The 23648-nt window shown below is 43.8% G+C and overlaps 2 protein-coding genes and 1 long non-coding RNA gene across 6 annotated transcripts; 1 reads left to right on the top strand and 2 right to left on the bottom strand.

Moving 5' to 3' along the window:
* Positions 1-343: 343 nt before the first annotated feature.
* Positions 344-2937, bottom strand: LOC308383250 (uncharacterized protein). Of its 4 annotated transcripts, none has more exons than XM_080861108.1 (6): positions 2661-2937; positions 2148-2210; positions 1600-2066; positions 1173-1248; positions 973-1080; positions 344-887 (listed from the first exon to the last, which is right to left on the bottom strand). In XM_080861108.1, the coding sequence occupies exons 1-6, from the start codon at positions 2663-2665 to the stop codon at positions 554-556; spliced, it is 1053 nt and encodes a 350-aa protein (XP_080717234.1). In that variant the 5' UTR covers positions 2666-2937; the 3' UTR covers positions 344-553. The 4 variants fall into 4 exon arrangements, with proteins under 4 accessions (XP_080717234.1, XP_080717235.1, XP_080717237.1 ...); XM_080861109.1 differs by having other exon boundaries at positions 1600-2063; positions 2661-2936; XM_080861111.1 differs by having other exon boundaries at positions 2755-2936.
* A 2083-nt stretch (positions 2938-5020) lies between these two features.
* LOC308383686 lies at positions 5021-9120 on the bottom strand. The gene is made up of 3 exons (XR_013969208.1): positions 9081-9120; positions 8623-8683; positions 5021-8409 (listed from the first exon to the last, which is right to left on the bottom strand). It is a non-coding gene; the product is annotated as an uncharacterized lncRNA (long non-coding RNA).
* Positions 9121-9298: 178 nt separating this feature from the next.
* On the top strand, positions 9299-23299 carry dnai4 (dynein axonemal intermediate chain 4). The gene is made up of 18 exons (XM_080861748.1): positions 9299-9643; positions 9919-10090; positions 10172-10331; positions 10833-10987; positions 11588-11688; positions 11913-12069; positions 12167-12306; positions 13314-13478; positions 13602-13781; positions 14530-14678; positions 15391-15477; positions 15565-15719; positions 15816-15976; positions 16527-16651; positions 17177-17275; positions 18161-18387; positions 20900-21053; positions 21209-23299. The coding sequence occupies exons 2-18, from the start codon at positions 10032-10034 to the stop codon at positions 21251-21253; spliced, it is 2319 nt and encodes a 772-aa protein (XP_080717874.1). The 5' UTR covers positions 9299-9643; positions 9919-10031; the 3' UTR covers positions 21254-23299.
* The last annotated feature ends 349 nt before the right edge of the window (positions 23300-23648 follow it).

Below are 23648 nucleotides of genomic sequence, written 5' to 3'. Positions count from 1 at the left end.
TCTCCTCCCATTATCACCTAGTTGTGGACACCACACTTGGGAGTGAGGACTGATATCTTCACATTATATAACGAGTCAAAGCTCTGATGCTGTGCAACTTTAACATCCCTGAAATGCAGCTCACTGAAGAAGCTGGAGCGCTAGCAGGAAGTGGTGTACATGCTGTGGACACTATGAACAGTGACCAGCTTGCTGCAAACGCAAATGAAAATAAGCAAGTGTTTGCATACAGGTGAAAGGTACTTGATTTTGTGAAGAGCTGTAAATGCACGAGTGTTTTTGAATGCGAGTGAGTGAACTTATGTCGGTATTTTTTTTTAAAAAAAGGCATGCCATAAGATCAACATAAACATTTATTCACAGCTGTCCAGTTGTAAGGAACATTAAATAAATATTATTGTTAATTTTAAAGGATCACAAACAAAACATGCACAGAACTGCGACGGCACTTTGTCAAGTAACTCTAGGCATAGGCCACCGAATAGGTAACAATACTGAAGACCAGCAGAACATCACGACTAAAAGCGATTAGCACTCGAATCCTGCCTCCTCACTAGTGTGTTTCTCTTACAATCATGCTGCTCTTGCTCCGTAGCTCAGCCAGCAAGTTTCTGAATCTACCCGTCTGCTTTGGTGTTCTCTTGCTTGGTGTGGTGGCTTCCTGTGTCACAGACGAGGGAATCGCCTCAGCAGTCACACCTCTGTTCCCCTGACTGCTGCTTTTTCGGCGGCTGTTTGGCTCTACACAGGTCATCTTGATGGGAGTGTTGGTGTGGAGACGCTGCTGCTTAGCGACACGAGTACCCTGCGAACCGTCTCTCTGTCTCTTCCTCCTGTTCTTATTCTTCTTCCTCTCCTTTTTCGCTTTCACACATCGTCTGAGGTTCCTAAGCCCAAAAACACAGCACATACAAGTCATTTTAGATGAGAACAGCTACAGTCATAAGAAATTCATGCAGGCAAACACGTTACCTGTGGAGGAAAGTGTGCGGCCTTGAACAGACGGCAGATTCTTCCACACGCTGCTCACTTTGTTTCTCACAGGCCTTCTTTATCTTCTTTATGTGGCTCAAAAGCTTCCTGACAGAGCAGACAGGCAGCAGTACAATCAGCTTAAATATGATGGTAATTTGTCAAACGCACACATACATACAGTGTACACTCAGCCTTACCCTCTTGCATCAGGCCACCTTTGGGATGTCCGCTTTTTGATAAGGACCCACTGGTCACATGTCGGGGACATAGGATCTAAACAAGAATCAAAATCAAAGTGTTACAGAACTGTGCTTACCTGTTTGTTGTTAATATAGATGCAAAAGAGGACGGCTATTAATTTGGTACTGTAAGTTAAACCATATGTAAGCATTTCATCCACTTCATGCAACAAACAATACATAATTGTATACTGGTTACTGAAATGTGTAGTTATACTTTTAGATTTCTTTTTATGCAGGGCTAATAAAAGCAGTGCAAGTGTGCTATAGAAAAATATTTCTCAAGTATTATTAACAATTATTCATCTTTCCTTTGGAAGAGTAGCTATAGCATGAACTTCTTCCCAAAGACATTATATTTTCATGCTGCCATTAGTGTGCTCACCATTGTCCAGCAGTTTGTTTATGATTGATGTTTTTATCTTCTTTGCTTTCTGGTAGAGCTTCTGACAGGCCAAGCACAGGTTCTGGGAAGGCCTCGCTTTTCTGTAGGTGGAGTGATAAAAAGAGGGACCAGACGCTGTGCTGCTGCAAACAGAGACTCGGTCTTCATCCAAGTCGTCCAGTTCTTTATGAGCTATCTCTACCGCCTTTCCCCCATCTTCTTCACCAACATGCTTCTCTTCCTGAGTGGTAATGATGTCGAGGATGTCGCACCCTGTTCCCTCACCTGCGATACAGAGGCTGTCACCAGTACTGCCTTTCCCCCTCCGCCCTCTCAGCTGACGCTGGATGACTTCTTCCTCTGGAGCGGGGCTTGTCTTGGTGTTCTTCTTGGAGGCCCTAGGCTGTCTGTTGGAGCGTTGGGGACACATGGATCCTTTCCACTTCACACAATATCTTATGGACCTGCTAACAAGAGCAACAGTGACTCCTCCTGCAATATTTTACAAATAAATTGAGTCTAGATGAAAATATTTCTTATCGTCTTACCTGTAATATTCTACCTTGAAAAACAGTAAATGAGTGAAGGAGCCTAAGTCATCTGCATTGAACCTGCAAAATCAAAAACAGCACATCACTTTGACAGGATTGACAACAACATGGCATGTGCATTTGTCCAATGCCACGACCTTTGAACTTGATGAAAGGACATGTTTTAAGTTCATATTCTAATCTCCTTAGAACTGCACTTTGTCTTTACATTTATGTTGAAATGATTTCACCTTTCATACAGGTTTACTGTGTCAGGCATATATATAGGCACACATTTAATGTAATCTGGAAATAAAACCACCAGTTATGACTCAGGTTCACTGTGCTCTGCCTGTGGCTGGAAACCAATGTCTGAAAACACCCAGCTACAAAATCTGCATTGAAACTCAGGCGATGCTTAGCTAACGTTAGCATCCCGGCTAAGCTAACTGGGCTCAAAACTAAAGCTCACACAGAGGGCGGATGGACATCACTGAAAGCACCGGGCATTGAAGCCAGGACATGACTTACTTCATCTCTGCTCCTTCGCGGTTAACGCACTCTAACGTGTAAAACTTTTATTAATTTAATTATGACTGAAGCTGAAACACGGCGCCGTGCTTACTTGTTCACATTCTGGCTCGTGCCTTGGTGAGCTCGCGGACGTGAGCCTGTTTGTAGATGCGCTCGAGGACAAATCACTTCAAGATGCGCGAGGATAGAACAAAATTCCTTGTCCCATGATCCTCAAAGCTCCTAGTAGCTCTCTCTGGTTTTCTTCTCCTTCTGTTTGTTCGTTTGGGGCTGGGGGAATGTCGCGTTACTGCCGCCAACTGGACAAGTTTCAGAAATGTAAACCATTTTTCCTACCTAAAATGAACTGCCTTCAAATAAAAACGGTTAAAGTTCAGGTTTTGACTCTATATGTATGCTGACTATTGCGAGCTTTAATAATGTATTAATTTGAAGTGAAATTGCGAGCAGAAATATTAACACTGGAGGTTATATAATGTAATACCAGTCATCAAATATGTTACAGATTAAATTATGTGCCAAACATGACTCTTAACCAGTAATGTAAATGATTCATCTAAACATTTTGCAATGTAATTGGATTTCACCACAGGTGCATCTGTGGTCAAATGTACAATGGTGGCTGACCACCCTGCACATTCTCCAAAAAGTTGATTCTGTTCATCTGGACGCAGCGTTTTGTGGTAGAAACGTTTCGTCACTCATCCAAGTGACTTCTTCAGTCTCAGCTGACTGCAGGTTTCCCCAATCTTATAAACAGTACATTTGCATAATGACTGAAACCAGCCCACTGAAGGAACAATGGGTTAATCTTAATTATGCAAATTCTCATGACCATTGATCAACAACCACTGACCAAAACCCGTCACACGACGTTACATCTCTCTTCACTTGCATCCCAGTCACGGAAGCGTTGGAGGTAGTCCGTAAGAGATTACAGGATGACACCAACCTCAGCAACAGGACCACTCTCAGCATCAACCAAGTGTGTTTTGCTTTTGGGACTGTGTCTTCATTCCACCTACTTCACATACAAGGGTCAGTTCTACAGGCAGAAACATGGGTGTGCCATGGACTCCCCATTTTCACCCATCGTGGCCAATTTGTTCATGGAAGAAGTGGAAAAGAGGGCTTTGCTATCCTACCCTGGAACACCACCAAGCCATTGGTTCAAATATGTGGATGACACCTGGGAAAATCAAATCTCAGGACATACCACAATTCACAGATCACATTAACTCGGTGGACCGACACATCAAATTCACCAGGGAGGATATGAAAAGTGGCAGGTTAGCCTTCTTAGACTGTGAGATTTCCATCAGGAATGGGGGACATATAAAAGTTGACGTGTAATGTAAACCTACACATACAGATCAGTATTTAAGGTTTGACTCTCATCATCCACTGGAGCACAAACTGGTTGTCATTAGGACGCTACAACACAGAGCGAACACCATCCCCACAGACACAGCGGCCAGGGAGGCAGAAGAACAGCACATCAAGAAGGCCCTGAGTAAATGTGGTTATTCCAGCTGGACGTTTGTCAAAGCTGGAAAGAAAGAAAGAAAGAAAGACAGAAAGAAAGAAAGAAAGAAAGCTCCAGCCGATCCAGGAGAGAAGGACAACCGCTGCCCAAGCAAAAACCTGTAGTGATCCCATATGTGTCAGGAGTATCGGAGCAGTTGAGACACATTTTTTCTAAACACCGGGTCTCTGTGGCTTTTAAACCCCAAAACACGCTGCGCCAAAAACTAGTCCACCCCAAGGATCAGGTCCCCCGACACAAACAGAGTAACATAGTGTAAGCTGTTAAGTGTCAGGCGGATTGCCAGGATTTGTACATCGGGGAAACCAAACAACCTCTGGCGAAGCAGATGGCACAACACAGAAGAGCTACCTCGTCAGGCCAGGACTCTGCAGTCTATTTACACCTACAGGCCAGTGGACACTCTTTCAATGATGAGGATGTACACATCCTGGACAGGGAGGAACGCTGGTTTGAGCGCGGAGTCAAGGAGGCCATTTACGTGAAAAGGGAAAGACCATCTCTGAATCGAGGAGGGGGCCTAAGGGTACATCTTTTGCCATCTTACAATGCTGTGATTGCAGCCATTCCCCAACTCTCTGTGAATGGGACTCATGGCCATTGATCAGTGGTCTTTGATCAATGGTCATGAGAATTTGCATAATTAAGATTAAGGAACTGACCTCCCAGCCCATTGTTTCTTCAGTGGGCTGGTTTCAGTCATTATGCAAATGTACTGTTTATAAGATTGGGGAAACCTGCAGTCAGCTGAGACTGAAGAAGTCACTTGGATGAGTGACGAAACGTTTCTCCCACAAAACGCTGCGTCCAGATGAACAGAATCAACTTTTTGGAGATTTACTTCCCTGGATGAATGAGAATGCATCAAGACACCCTGCATATTGTTTAATAGCCTCGAATGACACTACTTCAAAAATTATGTAGGTCTCTTTAGAGCACAGAAAAAAGACCTAATGACCTATTTGGCTTCCACAATGATACAAGCACAAGGAGATATTCAATGTGAAAGGGAAATGATGAAGTGAAAAATTTACCATACCAATATCTTGAGATCAGAGATGCCTGCTCCAAATTTCCCATGATCCGAGAGGACATTAATAACACGCACAACTGAAATGGGAGCTATGCCTTGTTATGTACATAATTTATTTGAGGTCAACTATCCTTGTCCTCCAGCTGTAGTTAATCTACCCTGTTTTACGAGGTCTGTCTTTACAACAGCATCCCCCTTCTAGGAAGGAGTGGGGACACTGGTGTTATCCATCCTGAAAGATGTTGCACTCAGCTGCCACTACCACAAAGGAAGACTAGTAATATTGTTGCAACCAAATACCATGAAATGTTAATTACATTTAGAGAATTATGGTACCACATTTGTGTTTGTTTATATAGATATTTGGCTGTTCGGGCTGAATGATTATGTAACCTACACAGTGCTGGTTTGATTAGTTGATACTGTGCATAGGCTGAATTATTAGAAAGTTGGCCTGAAATGGAAAGGCGATATATTGAAATTCACCAATGCGACAAGGGAAAAATGCAGCAACATTAAGGTGGCACAGGCATTGATTCATTTATGTGTGATTTGATGCGGAAAACTTCTAAGTAGGATTGTGACTTTTACTTAAATAAAGGGTCTAAATACTTGTTGGAAAACAGTAATTCGGTGTAAAGCAGGGTTTGAACACTTGTGCAACGTGACTTTTCATTTTTTAAATTAATTAATCCTGTGTCTTCTTTGCAATGTTCAGTGTGTAAATGTGCAGGTTGGCTCCAGAGAGGGAAGGAAAAAACTTCTGTTGAGATATAAACACTAAAAACATAAAGATAATGCTGACCTTTGACACGTTAAAGCCTCGCACATCCTCTGTAATGATTCCTTTAGCAGGGTTATTACGTTCATGGTCCGCTTACCTATTCCCAACAGAGACAGGAAGGACTTTGAACACACACAAATGCAATCTGCTAATTCAATGAGGAATTCAAACAATATATTCAGACGTGCTCCAACTTTATCTGTCTTCGATTCAGTTAGCTCCAGGTACACTGACGAGAGAACAATGAGGACAGCAGAATCGTTTGTGTTTTTGCTGTTCATCTTGGCTAGGGAAATAAGCGGTGTTCCCAACAATACGAAGGGATCTGTATCAGAAAAGTCCAGTCCAGAGGACAAGGTGAAGACAGCAGAAGCTGAAGCTACTCAGGCCAAGCCTGCAAGTTTTTCACAGTTTTTAGGCAAACTGCTCATGGTGCCCACGGATGGGAGTCATTGGATAGGTCTTAATGCCATTGCCCAGGAAATGGGTCGCTCGTGTCCAAATTCATGGGCTGCATCCTCCTGAGGCCGCATTTGTAGACCGATTACGTCACAGCGACGCGCCGAAGGCTGTCCAAATTCGTAGACTCCTCCGAATACAGCCGACAAATGCGTCCTCCTTTTCCCCGAATTTGAAGGATGGGTCGGGTGTGTCCTTCGTGGCCTACCATATCCCAGAATTCATAGCGCGGCCCAGCCAAACTCCAGTTTCCAACAATGGCGGCCGCTACTAAGTTTTAAAATTACTCATACTAATCTTTCTGGGTCACAAAATAAACTTTTAACATATTTTCAGGCGAGAAAGTAGCTGTGTAGACATCAAATATCTGCTCAGTTTATCAAGATATCGCATATTTGCAAAAGTGCTTCGACGTTTTCGGAGACGTCTGCTACCCACCAGCTCGATAGCTAGCCGGGAGCTCGAGGGTTACTGATGCGGCCGAGAACGGCACAACTCCGGCACATCATTTTCAGATCACCGCGGACTTTCGCTGCTCGGGTTAAACGTAATATATAAGTCACTTAGACAACCTAAAAATGTTATTGTTGGGCTTTTTTCAGTGTTTTGTTTGTTCGTGAGTAAATCGGTTTGGCTGAGATTAAAGTTATTAGATTAGATAAAATAAAACTTTATTAATCCCCCGGGTGGGTTCCTCCTTGGTTTTTACACAGCTGACTAAACGTCAAACAGAAAACTGATTAAACAGAAGTATGAGACAGTCGAGAATTTACGCCAGTGTCCTGTTATATTTTAGATAGCAAGGATCAGACGGCTGAGTTTATTAAACTCCACCGAGACAGCGGTGACGCTAATCAGAAGGCTAGACCGTCCAATTTCACGGCCGTTTACTTCCGGCCTACCCGACCTTCTGAGGACCCGGCCCACGTAGACCGCGAAGGCCGGGTCCTCAGGAGGATGCAGCCCATGAATTTGGACACGACGGTGGTGATGCCAGAGACCACCATACGAATGGGCCCGGGGAAACATTATGAGACTTTGACCTATCCTGTACCTTATGACAAGGCTTACATCGACTCTGTGATGTCCACACACAAAGACATCATGAAAAAAAATCTGCATATCCTCTCATGGGGAAGATCAAGAAACTCAGACAGTTGTGGATCATTTCAGATTTACTGCACATCAGTGCAGACAAGCTCCTCTTCAATGCCAGTCTGATCTCCCACCTGGCCCAGCAGGTGAGTGCCGATTCAGTCACTCTCATCTCAACAGTCTATACAACCACTGAGAAAATGAGAAACAACAGTACATCATTGCACTGAGAACTGAAGTCAGTCAGTCGTTAAAACTGCTAAAACAGCATGCATGGGGGCACGGGTTTTTGGAAGGGTCCTGCTAACACCAGCTCTTATCTGGCAGAGGGTCATTGGCACCATGCCCCTCCTCTGTTTTAAATGCACTTTAGAACAGGAGAATAACCTTGCCCTCCAGCCTTGGTTCTAGCAGTCCTTGACCAAGTCACCATATTTTTCCTTTTCCTTTCGTAAGTTTCCGCCATATGCTTTTCCCAGAGTACTGTAAGCTTCCACATTCTAAGGTTCTTTGTAACTTCTGACACCAGCACAATTTCAGGCGTTGTGGTGGTTTTGAATATTAAAGGAAGTTTTTTCTTCCCACTGTTGTCAAGTGTTTGCTCAAAGGGGGATCATCCCAAATCCCTCACATATTCCTTGCTCCACAGCCCATTTTGCAAAGTCCTTAAAGACGTTGACGTTGTAATTGTTTAGGAACACCTTCAGTAGTCCAAAACTTGTCAGTCAGCTGGTTTCCGTCATTGTGCAAATGTCCTGTTTATAAGGTTGAAACCTGCAGTCAGCTGAGGCTGAAGAAGTCAGCTGATGACGATGAAACGTTTCTCCCACTGAAAACATCCAGATGAACAGAATCAACCTTTTCATGTTTCCTGGATGACTGAGCCTGCATCAAGACAATCTTCTCCATAAGCTCATGCTCTCCTGAACACCAGAGCCACACAGTCTGTACTGTCTTTTAGTTCTTAACATCTTGTTTTTTCTTTGTTATCTGCTAAATCAATCACAGGTTTGTCCAGCAATCATTAAAAGAACACACATACCTGTGCAGTTTGCAGGTAAAACAGACCGAATGTGTTTGTCTTCCTCACAATCCCAAAACAGCTGCAAACAGAAAAAGCTCTGTTAGCTAACCTGTAGACATGTAACCAATGAGAACTATTTTGCCCTAGTATGTATCGTTAGGTGCAGATGAATTCTATGTACTCAGAACTGTGAAGGTTATGAATGATATTATTGCAGTTAGACCTCAGTGCAGCGTTCAGTGCTGCTGACCACAATATTTTATTACAGAGATTAGAGCATGCTGTAGATAAAGGTACTGTGCTGCAGATAACACACACCAATGAGTTAAACTGCAGGAATGTCTTAAAGACATAAAGACCTGGATGGCCGCTAACTTTCTGCTTCTTAATTCAGATCAAACTGAGGTTATTGTACTCGGCCCTGAAAATCTTAGAAATATGGTATCTAACCAGATTCTTACTCTGGATGGCATTACCTTGGCCTCCAGTAACGCTGTGAGGAACCTTGGAGTCATTTTTAACCAGGACATGTCCTTCAACACACATATTAAACAAATATGTAAGACTGCTTTCTTCCATTTGCGCAACATCTCTAAAGTTAGAAATATCCTGTCTCTTGCTACTATTCTGTGCCTCCCTCATACATCCAGAACGGAATTAAAAATTTTCCTCCTCACATACAAGATGTTGAATAATCAGGCTCTGTCTTACTTCCAGGCTGGACTACTGTAATTCATTATTATCAGGATGTCCTAAAAACTGCCTGAAAAGCCTTCAGTTAATCCAAAATGCTGCAGTGAGCATACTGACGGGGACTAGAGAGAGCAGATTTTGCCCACACTGGCTTCTCTTCCTTTTTGTAAAGCCCACAGGGCTGTGTTAGATGACCTTGAATTCTCCGTCAGTTACCCTGCAATAGGCCTATATTTACACGCTACTCTGTATTTAACCATTAATCTGTGTCTTTGGTCCCGTCTCCGCCCCCTCAGCCCCTCAGCGGTCGGTCATATTGAGCCTGGTTCTGGTGTTTCTGTTAACAGTGAGTTTTTCCGTTGTACTCTTGCCACGTATGTGCTCATGGGGACTTTTCTGATTATTGTTGGGTCTTAATAATATAAAGTTTTCCGAGGCAACTATATACATAAATGTAATGAGACCCAGTGAGAACACGTGGTTAAACTGAACAGCGACAGTAAAGATGGTGGTAACCTATGTTTTTAACTGTTGTTTAAAAAACGTTTTTTACTTTACTTTAAGGAAAATGTGAAAATGTTGATATGGTCTGACTGTATACATCTACGTGTTAATGTCCAGCACACGGTGTGAGCGTGTCGCGCGCTCCCTGTACGCACGAGCACGAGCTCTGGGCATGTCCCGTTGCCATAGCACCGCAGTAGGAAACCCACAACAGCAGGCGCACTGCAGCGATGTCTGCCACGGGGGGGAAAGACGGAGGAAAGCGGCGATGCCCCCTGCTTCTGAGACCGTACGTTAGCCGTACTCTTTTCACTGCAGCTGTCTGCACGTACACGCAGCCACGGTCACTTGTTGTTTTGCTGCCTTCCAGCTCCTCTCGTACCACCTCAGTCTCACACGGAGGCCCACGCGGATCTCACCAGCGTTCCAGACAAACCACGAGTGTGCTGGGCTGTCACAGCAGGCGGAGCCTCGGGGGCAGCAAAGTCCTGGAGAAGAACGTGGTTCAGACTCCCAGACAGGCTGTTCGGGTACCTGAGCATCACACGGACACTGTCCTCACAGTCTGTGGGTCCTCTGAACAGTTTGTAAATGAGAACATCAGTCACAGACTCGGTACTAGATTCAGATTAGACACAGTTTCTCATCAGTTCCACAGAGTAAAGACCCGCGTCGTAGACTGTGTTTAATGCATATATATGCTGAAAGTTTAAAGAAGTAGGCTTACATCAAACTCAGGCTGTAGTCACAGTTTTACTTTGCAACCCAGACAAAAACACAAGACTTCATTTTGTGGATTTGTTTTCATGACTGATTATTCTGATGCCTCTAAAATTAACATTCGACTACCACTCACCAATTTTTCAAAGCAGTTAACTGAGTGCTTTGTGAAAAAGGCAATAAAAGGAGAGATGCAGGTAGTGGAGTTAAATACCATGATGTAGCGAGCATGTAGTGATGTAGAAGTACCTCCAGTGTGCCCTTGAGTGCAGTACCAAGTTAGCTGTAGCTAGCTTCTGTGTTTCTTGCAGGTGTTTGATGAAGTAAACAATGATGTCACTCCTCAGCCGCTGTACCAGGCTGATCCAGGAGCAGTGCAGCCCATGCTGTTTGTGGATGAAATGTCTGTGGGCTCAGCATCAGACCAGCCAACAGCCACGGGCAGCTTCACTCTGCCTTTCTCCAGGTACCAGAGTCTGAGGTGATGCAGCTGGAGCTGCTCTGTGAGGCTTAAATGTGTGGAGTGCAAATGTTAAAGCATTGCTTGAATTTGAATATCATTTTTCTCTGCAGGCCTTTCCATGTCTTATCTTTTCTAGTAGCTAAGTTCTCATCGGTACGTCGTTGTTCCGCCATACCTCACGTGGCTCTTATTAAGCTCGGTGACGTCCACGCCGGTGTGGCTTGTCCCTCGCTCGTGTTCTGAGGTTGGGCAGCATTGTGGTTATAACCTGGGGACCCTTGAACCCTGACCTATCCTCTTTTCTTTTAAAATCTTTGATATGTGAACGTGATTGAATCAGTCGGGGAACTCCCAGTGATACAGGTTTGGGTGGAAACCATTACATTACATTTAAGCTCAGTAATTATAAAACAGCAGAAGTTTGAATCATCCAGGGCTGCTGAAGCACAGCTTCTTACTAAATTGTGCCACCAGTTGAGCAGGTCCATGGTGCAGGGAGGCAGCCACAGCCAAGCACTTCCTGGAGAGAGCGAGGACAAACTGTCTAAAGTGACTGCAGGTTACACGCTTCACCCTGTAAAAATGTGCTCGCAATGTTTCCAGGTCAGTATTTGGCAGCAGCAGAATATCCAGCCAGTCCACCACAGAGTCCGTGGATGACGAGGACATGTTTTCTAAACGTGACATTCCCCTCAGTTTTCCAGGTTAATAAATTGTTTTTTTAAATGCACGCTTTTCCCTTTATCCTTTTGATTACTGCGTTCATGGTGTTTGAGCTTGTGTGGTGGTTAATGAGCACAGTTAATGCAAACTAAATGGTTTTTTCAATCTCCACATATTACTGTGACTAAAGCTCTCAGTTCTCGGTCACACCTACAACGTATCTTTGTGGTGTTTATAAGAGTTTGTTCATATATTTTCTTGCTAGATGTGAAGGTAAAAAAGGACACGGAGAAAGAACAGGTGACAGAGGACATGTTGAAGGACATCACGGAGGTCTTTATCTCTGAGACAGACACCTTTTCACTGCTGGACATGCCCAGCATCTTTGTGTGTGTGGATGCTGATGAGGCAGAAGCTACCATGTGGGTGAAGTGTTTCCCATATCTGACTGGTTGAGACGCTTACATATGCACCTGAAATGTGCTACTGGCACGTTGTGATTTTACCTCGTTTTCACAGAGCAAGAAACCGTCAGTACGAGGAGGTCTGCAGGAACAGAGTGAGCAGGGACAAACATGTGGAGCGATCAGTGCAGACGCTGACCGGAACAACAAAAAACAAGCATGTCCAGAGTAACGGGCTGATGGTGGTGGATGCAGGTGAAGCTGTTATTCTAATGGTGACTTTTATAAAAGTTTTAAACACACCCAGGTCAGTGTACCTAAACATGAAGCTGGACTAACTTGATTTTTGGCAGCTTTATTTAGAACATGGCTTTCTTTCATCTCAAACTGTGCTTTTGGACTCAGTCTATTTAAAGTGTGATGAATATTTGGTTCCCAAACTTTGGTGTGTGGAAGTGTGTCGCTGTCTTAGATGTGTAGTGTTCACAGTGTGTTTGTTTTAGCTCACTATGTTTATATCAGAGTAGTTCATTGTTACCTCTTCTCCATTTGAACTATTTATCTGCCATTTTTAGCCAAATGTTCTGGCTAAAAATGGCTAGCTAGAACATTAAGCTAGCCTCTTTCCCAACAATTTATGAACCGCAGATTAGCATTTACCTTTTTATCCACATTAGTGTCTATTTATCTGATGCTGAAGGTGCTGCAGAGGTTTTGGTCTGCGTTGACCTGATAGCTTAATGCAGTTGCTGCAGATTAGTCGGCTGCAGCTATCTGATTATCCACTCATGTCCCAAAGGCTTCCTTGTGACTGTGGAGACCACTGAAGTACACTCAATTCATTGGTATGATCAGGAAATTCTTTTCAGATTATTTGCAGTTATCAGAGGATGGGTAGGCTGTGGTCAGCAACAATATTCAGCTAAGCATTGAAATGATGCTTGGTGCGAAGGAGGCCCAAAGTGTGCTGGGAAATGATCCCCCACACCATCACACACCCACCACCAGCTTCACCTGTTGGTATCAGGCAGGATGGAGCTGTGCTTTCATATATGTTTACACCAAATTCTGACCCTACCCCACCCTTCTTTTTAGCTTTTTACACACTCTCAATAGTAGAACCCACCATTCACTATATCCTTATATTGTTCTACTTTCTACTTTAGTTCTACTTTCAGCAGTTCACTTCATCCATAAAACAGAGGATGGAGTGTTGAGCTTTTATAAATGCACAGTGTTTTCAGATGTTTGCATGTCCACAGCCACAAATGTTACCGTCTGCGACATGTATGAGCCTTTAAGTGAGGCTGAGCAGGAGGAAACAGCAGGTATCTGTAACCCAGTGAAGACTGACCACTCAGAGGGTGTGACGGACTCCAGCAGAGGTGCAGACAGGAGTGTGTCAGTGGGCAGCACAGCCACTACAGGTAACTGCACCCACTGGTTCACTGCTTCATTCAAACAGGGCTCAGGGTTCGTCATCATTCAGAAGTTTTAACAGTTTCATTCTTTTTACAGTACAGAAACTGTTTTCTTGTATTTGTCTTCAGTCAGTGCCTCTGGTTCACTGAAAGAAGTGGAAGTAAAAGCTTTAAACGCTGAGACGCAGTGGAAGCTCATCATGCTGTCAGACAAGTTTCAGCTTTGCTTACAAACAGTGGAGAGAAGCATCCTGCAAAACAGCTTCCACCCTCAGCTGGCTGCTTACAGACAGCTGCCTGTGCTGGGAGGTAGTGCTCACAGCACCGTCACAGCACCACCACAGCATCGTCACAGCACCGTCACACCACCGTCACAGCACCGTCACACCACCGTCACAGCATCCTCACACCATCGTCACAGCACCGTCACAGCACCCTCACAGCACCCTCACAGCACCGTCACAGCACCACCACAGCATCGTCACAGCACCACCACAGCATCGTCACAGCATCGTCACACCACCGTCACAGCACCACCACAGCATCGTCACAGCACCACCACAGCATCGTCACAGCACCACCACAGCACCGTCACAGCACCACCACAGCATCGTCACAGCACCACCACAGCATCGTCACAGCATCGTCACACCACCGTCACAGCACCGTCACACCACCGTCACAGCATCCTCACACCATCGTCACAGCACCGTCACAGCATCCTCACACCACCGTCACAGCACCGTCACAGCACACTCACACCACCGTCACACCACCGTCACAGCACACTCACACCACCGTCACACCACCGTCACAGCACCGTCACAGCACCGTCACACCACCGTCACAGCACCGTCACACCACCGTCACAGCACCGTCACAGCACACTCACACCACCGTCACACCACCGTCACAGCACCGTCACAGCACCGTCACACCATCGTCACAGCACCCTCACAGCACCGTCACACCATCGTCACAGCACCATCACAGCACCGTGGTAACATTACTACTAGATGAAGCATTAAGATTGTAATGAGTGAAATCATTTTTTCAGACCCAGAGTGTCCAGTGAAGAATGAGATGGTGGAGCAGAGGACGGGGGGCACGGACGGCGGTCCGTCTCTGCAGTGTCTCTGGGTTTTCAGCTGTGAGCTCAGCAGAGGACGCAGCGTGAGCTGCATGACCTGGAACAGAAAGAATCCGGTAACAGAACAAAGATCAACTCCAACTCACAGAAACTGATTCAAGAGCAAAGGGCTTGAAGTTAGTGTACATTTCTGTGCAACACAAGTCTTTTGTCCTTGTGTCATTCATGTGTGTCACTAATGTTGCTGGACTGTTTCTCAGTCTGAACGGTGAAGTCAGAGTGAGCTGGGTTATAAAAATAATCTTTAAATATACAATTCAAAGGTAGTATAACCAAGTACAGTTAGCTAACTTTCAGACACACCTGCAGTGTGGAGAGAAGGCCGTACCTTTGCTCAGTTAAATGCTGAAGGAGCCTGGCTAATATTGGGTCTGTCTCTTCTGATAATATTGTATTGAAGCATGCTGATCACTTGAAAGAACTGAACATGATTTATTGAGATAGAGAAATGAATGTATTTGGCGATTAGACTGTGGTGACCCATCAAAGCAGTGCCAGGGTTTAGGACAGGACCCCCCACAGCTGAGACTCTGCTGGTGATGATGATGAAGACGGCTCTGGCTGAGGGTGGGGAGGTGGAGGGTTGCACAAAGGAGAATCTGAAAGGAAGAATGACAGAGAGCACACATGTAAACCGTGCAAAGTGGAAGCTGATTGGTTCAAAGAAAGACAGCGTGGGAAAGCGGCAGTCGTGTAGGAAGCAGACTAACACCCAGGAAAGCAGGCAGACGACTGATTACAGATCCTCCTCGTGTGGCTGTCTTCTAGGACCTCCTGGCTGTGGGTCATGGCAAGTTTGACTCTGGGAACCAGAAACCAGGTCTGGTGAGCTGCTGGTCCATCAAAAACCTCAAGGTATGACTTTGCTTTGGACTGGATTTAGTCAGCTCCCCTCATCATCATCGCACAGATTGTTGAGTGAGGATGTTCTTCCTCCTGCAGTGGCCGGAGCACGTTATCCACTGTGACAGCGCCGTGACCGCTCTGGATTTCTCTGCTAACAGCCCCAGTCAGCTGGCTGTGGGCACACATGACGGCAGCATAACAATCCACAGTGTGCACAGTCAGGACAACAGGTCACGTGGTGTCAGCAGCCGGTGAGGGGCGTGTACATTGGACAGTGCAGGTCTTTTACTACACACTGAAAGTAAACCATGCTACTGCTCTGTCTTTGTTTCATGTGCTCTGTGTAGGGAGAGTCCCAACAGACACCTGGGGCCAGTGTGGCAGCTCAGGTGGACCCAACAACAAGTGAGCTCGACGGGGGAAGAGAAGGTGGAGGCCCTCCTCTCTGTGGGTGCAGATGGCAGAATTAGCAAGTGGTTTTTCTTCAAAGATGGCCTCGACTGCATAGGTACTTAGCAGCCGGCTCAGTGCAGTCAGCTGAGACAGCATACAGGTCATCGTTGTCTCTCAGGATAGTTCCAGCCTTGGAGAACTTCAACTCTCTCTTTGGCCTTCAAGATTTTAGAAGAAATTCAGGAAAAATGTCCTTTTCTAAGTGAATCTTGGCAGTTGGCAGTAATGTTAAACTCTAATGGGTGAGTATTTTGTCAAAGGTGTGCAGAGGAGAAGCAGAGCTTTTATTTCAATGGTCACAGGAAATGAAAAGTCCAATCTGACAGAAATACTCAACAGATGCTGTGCTAACTCCATAGATACTCTAAGCTAAGAAAAAGTACACAAAATCCAACAACAACCATGGACTAGAACATGAAGACATGCCTGGCACCACAGAGACAAACACAGTGCAACTCCGACTGACTGTTGCTCTGTGGTGGCTTCTGCATGCTCTTGCTCTTGCTCACAGACAAACAGACAACAGGCAATGATCAAATAACTCCTTCTCTGCTCTCACCTTGGTGTCAGGTAAATGATATAAAATGATCCATTTCTTGCCGTAGACTTGATGAAGCTGAGGCGCATTCAAAATACAGAGACACTGACTGGAGGGAAGAGGACCGAGATGATGACAGAAAGAGTCCTGACAGCACTGACTCCTGGGCTCTGCTTCGACTTTCATCCCACAGTAAGTTACTGTTGGGTCTTAAAGAGATAGACCCCGCTGACTCAGGGACCAATCACCAATCAAAGCAAGACGACCACAGCGCTCTTTGTCTTTTACTTGCTGCAAGGGGAGTCGTCAGGGTCTTAGATAAGATAAGATAAGATACCTTTATTAGTCCCACAAGGGGAAATTTCTTCACCTGGTCCCCCTCACAGTCCTTTTTATTGACAACAGCAGTTACAGAAACATCTCGTTAGTCATGTGACAGATCAGGCACTCATACATGAACATGTGATATGTGAACACGTGATATGTGAACATGTGATATGTGACATTGTCTGCTACACCACATATCACTGTGACCTTTCACCAACATCTCCAGTCACCCCACATATGGCATAACCTTTTAACATTCTTGCTAAAGATCTAATAATCTTGGCCTTCCTGCACAATGACGACCATATTGATCCACAGTTCTCTAACAGAGATTCATGAAATCCCTGAGATGTAACCAATGTATCCCACTGTGTTCCACTGTTCCTGCAGGACTCCAGTATCTACCTGACTGGGACATGGGAAGGTCTCATCCACCAGTGCTCCTGCTCCAACAGTCAGCAGTTCCTTGAAACCTACAGGAAACACTTTGTAAGTTCTTCAGAGTAAACGCTGCCAAAGACTTCTGGAAAAAACATCTGTTTCTTCCCCAAAAGCCTTTTTATTCCAAACTGAAGCTCCAACTGCAGTATAACGGCTCTGTAGGGACACTGCTTATTTGTCAGTTAACTTCATTTTAAGGAAAACAACAGATAAAGTAAACTGACACCTACTGGTCTGTCTCTGTAAGTCCTCCTGGACTGACTCAGCCATACTGGGATCAGGGGTTTGGTTTTGGACTGGTTTGTAGTCACCTTCATAAATGGTATCAGTCTAATTTTAGGCTTAGGTAAAGTTTTGGACCTGATTTCAGAGTGGATGTGGTTTGATGTGAATTGGGTTGAGACTGGTTTATGTCTCATTGTGGTTTTAGAGTTTCTTTCTGAGGTTTATTGTTTAGATTTTGTGTCAGCATATTCCTTTATTCTTCAGTCAATTATGCTGCACACACAACTTGGAGTCATTTTCACCAATTCTTTGATTTACAGCATATTTTAAACTTTACAGATTCTTCTCTGTGTGAATGTGATGTTAAGCCTTAAAACTTACTAAGTATTCTTGGTATGTGAAGGCAGCGCTACATTGTTACAGGAATGTATAAATGTTGTCCACATACCAATAATCCTGATTCAGTCAATGAAATGAATTTCACTTAGATCTGTAAATAAAACACAAACTGCTTTGGAAATGAAAATGTGATACATATATAACATATGTACACACATATGCTGCGATCTTTGTAGAAAGATTCTGAGTGAGTGAAGTCTGGCAAAATAATAACTTCACTGTTTGTTACAAACTGCTGTTCTTATGGTGCTGAATCTTCTTCGTGGGTGTGTGATATACACTCAGACACCTCTTCTTCTTCTTCGTCAGTGTCCTGTAAACTGTGTTGCGTGGTCCCCTTTCAACCCTGATGTGTTCCTGAGCTGCTCATCTGATTGGACCATCCAGCTGTGGAAGCAGCACCACTTGAAGCCTGTGTTGGGTTTCACCTCCGCCCAGAAGGCTGTCTACGACATCAAATGGTCCCCAAAGTGGCCTACTGTATTTGGAGCTGTCACCGAAGGGCAGCTAGAAATCTGGGACCTGAGTTCGAGCATGTGAGTACCTTTGGGTGGCGCTGTCACTCGGTGTTCCTGTTCCAACACACAGTGGTGTGTTTGTGTAGCTTATCTGCCAGTTGAATTGAAAACCTTTAGATAACTTCTTATTTCATAGCAGTAATGATACATGTAATCAATGTAGCCTATTTGCAGCTCTGAGGGCCAGGATCACTGATTCACCCGTAGCTAGCCAGGCCCCTGTAGCTGCTGTAGCTGAAGATAGCGTAGGCCCCGCTAGCTGTTCCCCGGCAGACCCCAAGCAGCTGGGGAAAGACGGCGGCTGGGTGACGGTGAGGAGGAAGCATAGTCTTAAACAGAAGCCCCAGGTACACCACCAACCATGTGTCTAACTGTTTTTCCCCACTTGGTGACACACCCGCCGGGGGTCAAACTCTGATTATTGGCGATTCTGTTTCTAGACATGTGAAACCTTCTGGAGGAAACCTGGTCTTGTTAGGAGAGACGGCATCCATCCCACTTTGGATGGAGCAGCTCTCATTTCTAGAAACATCAGACTTACATTTGAAAGTCTGATGCTTAGCCTCGTCCACCCCAGCTGTAAAACTCAGAAACCAGTCTTACTTGAAAACTAAGGTCTCTAATCAGAAGTACCTGACTCCATGGTATAATTCTCAAACACGTAGCCTAAAGCAGATAACTCGTAAGCTGGAGAGGAAATGGCGTGTCACAAATTTAGAGGATCATCATTTAGCCTGGAGAAATAGTTTGTGCTTTATAAGAAAGCCCTCCGCAAAGCCAGAACATCTTACTATTTGTCACTGATTGAAGAAAATAAGAACAACCCCAGGTTTCTCTCTGACAAAAAGTCAGAGCTCTATCGATCCAACCATCCCTTTAATGTTAACTAGTAATGACTTCATGAACTTCTTCACAAATTTTTATCATTAGAGAAAAAATTACCAATAATCATCCGACAGATGTAATATTATCTACAGCTACTCTTAGTACCATTGATGTTAAGTTAGACTCTTTTTCTCCAATTGATCTTTCTGAGTTAACTTCAATAATTACTTCCTCCAAACCATCAACGTGTCTTTTAGACCCCATTCCTACAAAACTGCTCAAAGAAGTCCTGCCATTAATTAATTCTTCGATCTTAAATATGATCAACCTATCTCTAATGATTGGCTATGTACCACAGGCCTTCAAGCTGGCTGTAGTTAAACCTTTACTCAAAAAGCATCTCTAGACCCAGCAGCCTTAGCTAATTATAGGCCAATCTCCAACCTTCCTTTCATATCAAAAATCCTTGAAAGAGTAGATGTCAAACAGCTAACAGATCATCTGCAGAGGAATGGTTTATTTGAAGAGTTTCAGTCAGGTTTCAGAGCTCATCACAGCACAGAAACAGCTTTAGTGAAGGTTACAAATGATCTTCTTATGGCCTCTGACAGTGGACTCATCTCTGTGCTTGTCCTGCTAGACCTCAGTGCAGCGTTCGATACTGTTGATCATAATATCCTATTAGAGCGATTAGAACATGCTGTAGGTATTACAGGTACTGCACTGCAGTGGTTTGTATCATATCTATCTAATAGACTCCAATTTGTGCATGTAAATGGAGAGTCATCTTCACACACTGAGGTCAATTATGGAGTTCCACAGGGTTCAGTGCTAGGACCAATTCTGTTTACATTATACATGTTTCCCTTAGGAAGCATCATTTTCACTGAAAAACTAGTTCATGCATGTATTATTCTCAACTATTGTGATTCGTTACCATCAGGTTCTTTTAAAAACTCGCTGAAAAGCCTTCAGTTAATCCAAAATGCTGCAGCAAGAGTCCTGACAGGGACTAGAAAGAGAGAGCAGATTTCTCCAGTATTGGCTTCCCTTCATTGGCTTCCTGTTAAATCCAGAATTCAAAATCCTGCTCTTCACATACAAGGTCTTAAATAATCAGGCCCCATCTTATCTTAATGACCTTGTAGTACCATATCACCCTATTAGAGCACTTCGCTCTCGCACTGCAGGCCTACTTGTTCCTAGAGTATTTAAAAGTAGAATGGGAGGCAGAGCCTTCAGTTTTCAGGCCCCTCTTCTGTGGAACCAGCTTCCAGTTTGGATTCAGGAGACAGACACTATCTCTACTTTCAATATTAGCCTTAAAACTTTCCTTTTTGCTAAAGCATATAGTTAGGGCTGGACCAGGTGACCCTGAATCCTCCCTTAGTTATGCTGCAATAGGTGTAGGCTGCTGGGGGATTCCCATGATGCACTGGGTGTTTCTTTTTCACTCACTATGTGTTAATAGACCTCTCTGCATTGAATCACACTTGTTATTAATCTCTGTCTCTCTTCCACAGCATGTCTTTATGCTGTCTTCCTTCTCTTTACAGTATAAAGCACTTTGAGGCGACTGTTGTTGTGATTTGACGCTGTATAAATAAGATTGAACTGAATGTGAGTCAGACTCAGAAGGAGACTCCACCTGTGCAGCCCTCTGTATCACCTGTGTCTTGTCCATATATTCACCTCTTTCCTCCAGTCTGGACCCCGTCATTGTGCAGCCTGCAGCCCCTGGTGTGAGGATGACGTCCTTGCTATTTTCCTCTCAGGCTGACTGTGTTGTGGTAGGAGACACTGATGGTCATGTGACTGTCTACCAGCTGAAGAATCTCAGTGTAGGAGAGCAGAGCCAGGTAACATTAAGCTGGTAGAAAGGACGGGCTGATTGTAGTAGTGGGAAAGAAGCAATAAGGGAGACGTCTCATTTCAAGTGCTGTCTGCCTGGTGTGTGTTCGATAGCAGAGACAATGACGTGGTTTTAAATTTTGTTCTGGATGTTTTCTTACAGGTGGATGTTCTGGAAGACCTCATCTGCTCTGCAGCATCTAGATAACTTTATGAAACAAACACATGTATGTCCAGTCAGCCTGAGGTTGGTGACAGAGTCATCTGTAGAAATCTACACAAAGATAGCCACAGTCCTGTTTCCATTGGCTGCTGCTTCATGAGTAGAGGTAGACTAGGTTACAGATAAGACAGAAGAATCAACAGCTAGAAACATGTTTGTATGGCTGTTTATAGGTGAGACACCTGACCAGTGTTGGTCAAGTTACTTGAAAAAAGTAATCAGTAACTAATTACTGATTACTTATTTTCAAAAGTAATTAGTTACTTTACTGATTACTTATTTTCAAAAGTATTTAGTTACTTAGTTACATTTTAAAACATGATTTATCCCCTAAATAGGTGACAAAGCAATAGATCTTTTAGCCCAATTCTACTTTTTCTGCATAATCGATCATATAAAATGTAATCAACTGGAAAAGTCTCTTTAACTTTATGCATCAAGCAAACATTAAATTATATGCAACATTCTCTGACTGGAAGAAATTTGTTGAACATTTAAACCTATTTTCTGCACATTCCAGCACATAAAATAAAATTGTTTTTTGTGTTTACACTCAGTCTTTCAAATAGATGCAAGTGAAATACAGCAGAAAAAAATCAAATAAAATAAAATCAAAAACTAGCGGTCCTGTTGCTCTATTTTCACCTGTATAGCAGGAGTGGGGCAGGCGGAGGTTTGCCCTGGTGCAGGTGTGCCGCAGCGGTCAGTGGAAGGATACGCCAGTTTCTCTGTGAATGTCACATTCCCGTGGCAGCGCACTGTCGGTGCTTGCTCGGACGTTTAGGGGTTTTTTTTGCTGTAAAAGAAAGTTTTCTTCCCACACAGTGAGCAGAGGACGCTAATGTTTTTGTCACTTTTTACGGAATCAAACTCAAAGTAAGGTCAGTACTTCAACGCTTTAAACGCTGCATGCTCTTACTCTCTGCCACACTCGTTATATTATCCATTTTTGATCTGCACACAGCTGTTGCCACGAACGTCTCACTCGCTTACGTCACTGTCACGAGACACTCTCGCAAAAAAAAATCACGGTTCTAGTAACGCAGCGTGCTTACGGGAAAGTAACAGTAATTTAATTACCTTTTTGCAATAGTAATCCCTTACTTTACTTGAAGAAAGTAATCAGATTAAAAGTAATCCCATCTCTGCACCTGACAGTACAATAAGTGTCCCAACCAGACAATGATTTGGATACTATAGAGGACCTATTTAACTTAACTACAGTAAGGTCTACATACAGCCAGAATTTTAATTTAAGAGGCCCTATTATGCTTTTCCTTATTTTGGTAATATACGTACAGTACTGTTTCAGACATGTAGTGTTTCATATACGTAGGTCAGTGTATGTGCAGGTAATCCATGTAACTCAGTTCCGTATACTTTTGACTCAGTACAGTGTCAACAGAGGGGATTCCCTTATAGAGTTGCCTCAGTTATTTCTGATGTTTTGGTCATTAAATTCCCAAAATCATACCAAGCACATGGAATCCACAGTCTCAGCATCCCACAGCAGTTTGTGTCAGGTGACTTTCAGTGAAGGTTATGAAACAATGACAGTGTGATAATAACAAAGAGAAGCATGAGTCATTATCTCGTCATTACTTGGACTTTATTGTTGAGTTTAGCACTTCACACTACCGTTAGCCATCATCTCAAACTGTGTCACTACTGACTGGTTTTCCTCCTTTGGAGTAAACTACCAATCAGACAGCACATCTGAGCTGCTGTCACACAGTCTGAAACACATTCAGATACAGGAAAGTATGACAGCAACAACACGCTCAAAGCTGAACATCATTTGCATATTAAGAATTTTACTGCTAGAAAAAAATAGTGCAAAGCTGAACATAGTGAATTTGCTTTATGTAGGATTTCCTTCAAAATATTTGTCTTTTGCCAAAGTACTGTTGACAAATTCAGTGCATGAATATGAATGACTTTTTATGTTAGAACCTGTGAAATAAAGTGTGTGTGCCGTGTTCAGTCTGATACGTTTGACATGTATGAAACATCAGAATCTGTCTTCATTTAATTGATTTCCTCTAATGACTCTTTGTGTCTTTTATTGCTAGCATGTGTGCTCAGAGGTTTTCAAAGTGCATTATAAGCATGTCGTGGCTTTGTGTCCCTCGCTCTGCATTAGTAGAACCTTAAAAGACCAACAAATATAAGTTTGTCATACTTTATCGATGAAATTGTCTTGGAAAATATAAATAACATCTATAGCAGAAACAGTGTATCACTCTTGGTCTTGCAAGACAATTTTGTGTCCAGTTGTTAATTCTTGAACAATGTGCACCAATCTCTTACAAAAGATGTGGTTTGCTATGGTTCTCTAACCCAACCAGGTTACTAAAGTACTGAAAATGAGGAGACAACA

The sequence above is a fragment of the Rhamphochromis sp. 'chilingali' genome, assembly GCF_963969265.1.
Source record: "Rhamphochromis sp. 'chilingali' genome assembly, chromosome: 16".
Lineage (NCBI taxonomy): Eukaryota > Metazoa > Chordata > Actinopteri > Cichliformes > Cichlidae > Rhamphochromis > Rhamphochromis sp. 'chilingali'.
This window is presented reverse-complemented; position numbering and strand designations above follow the sequence as displayed.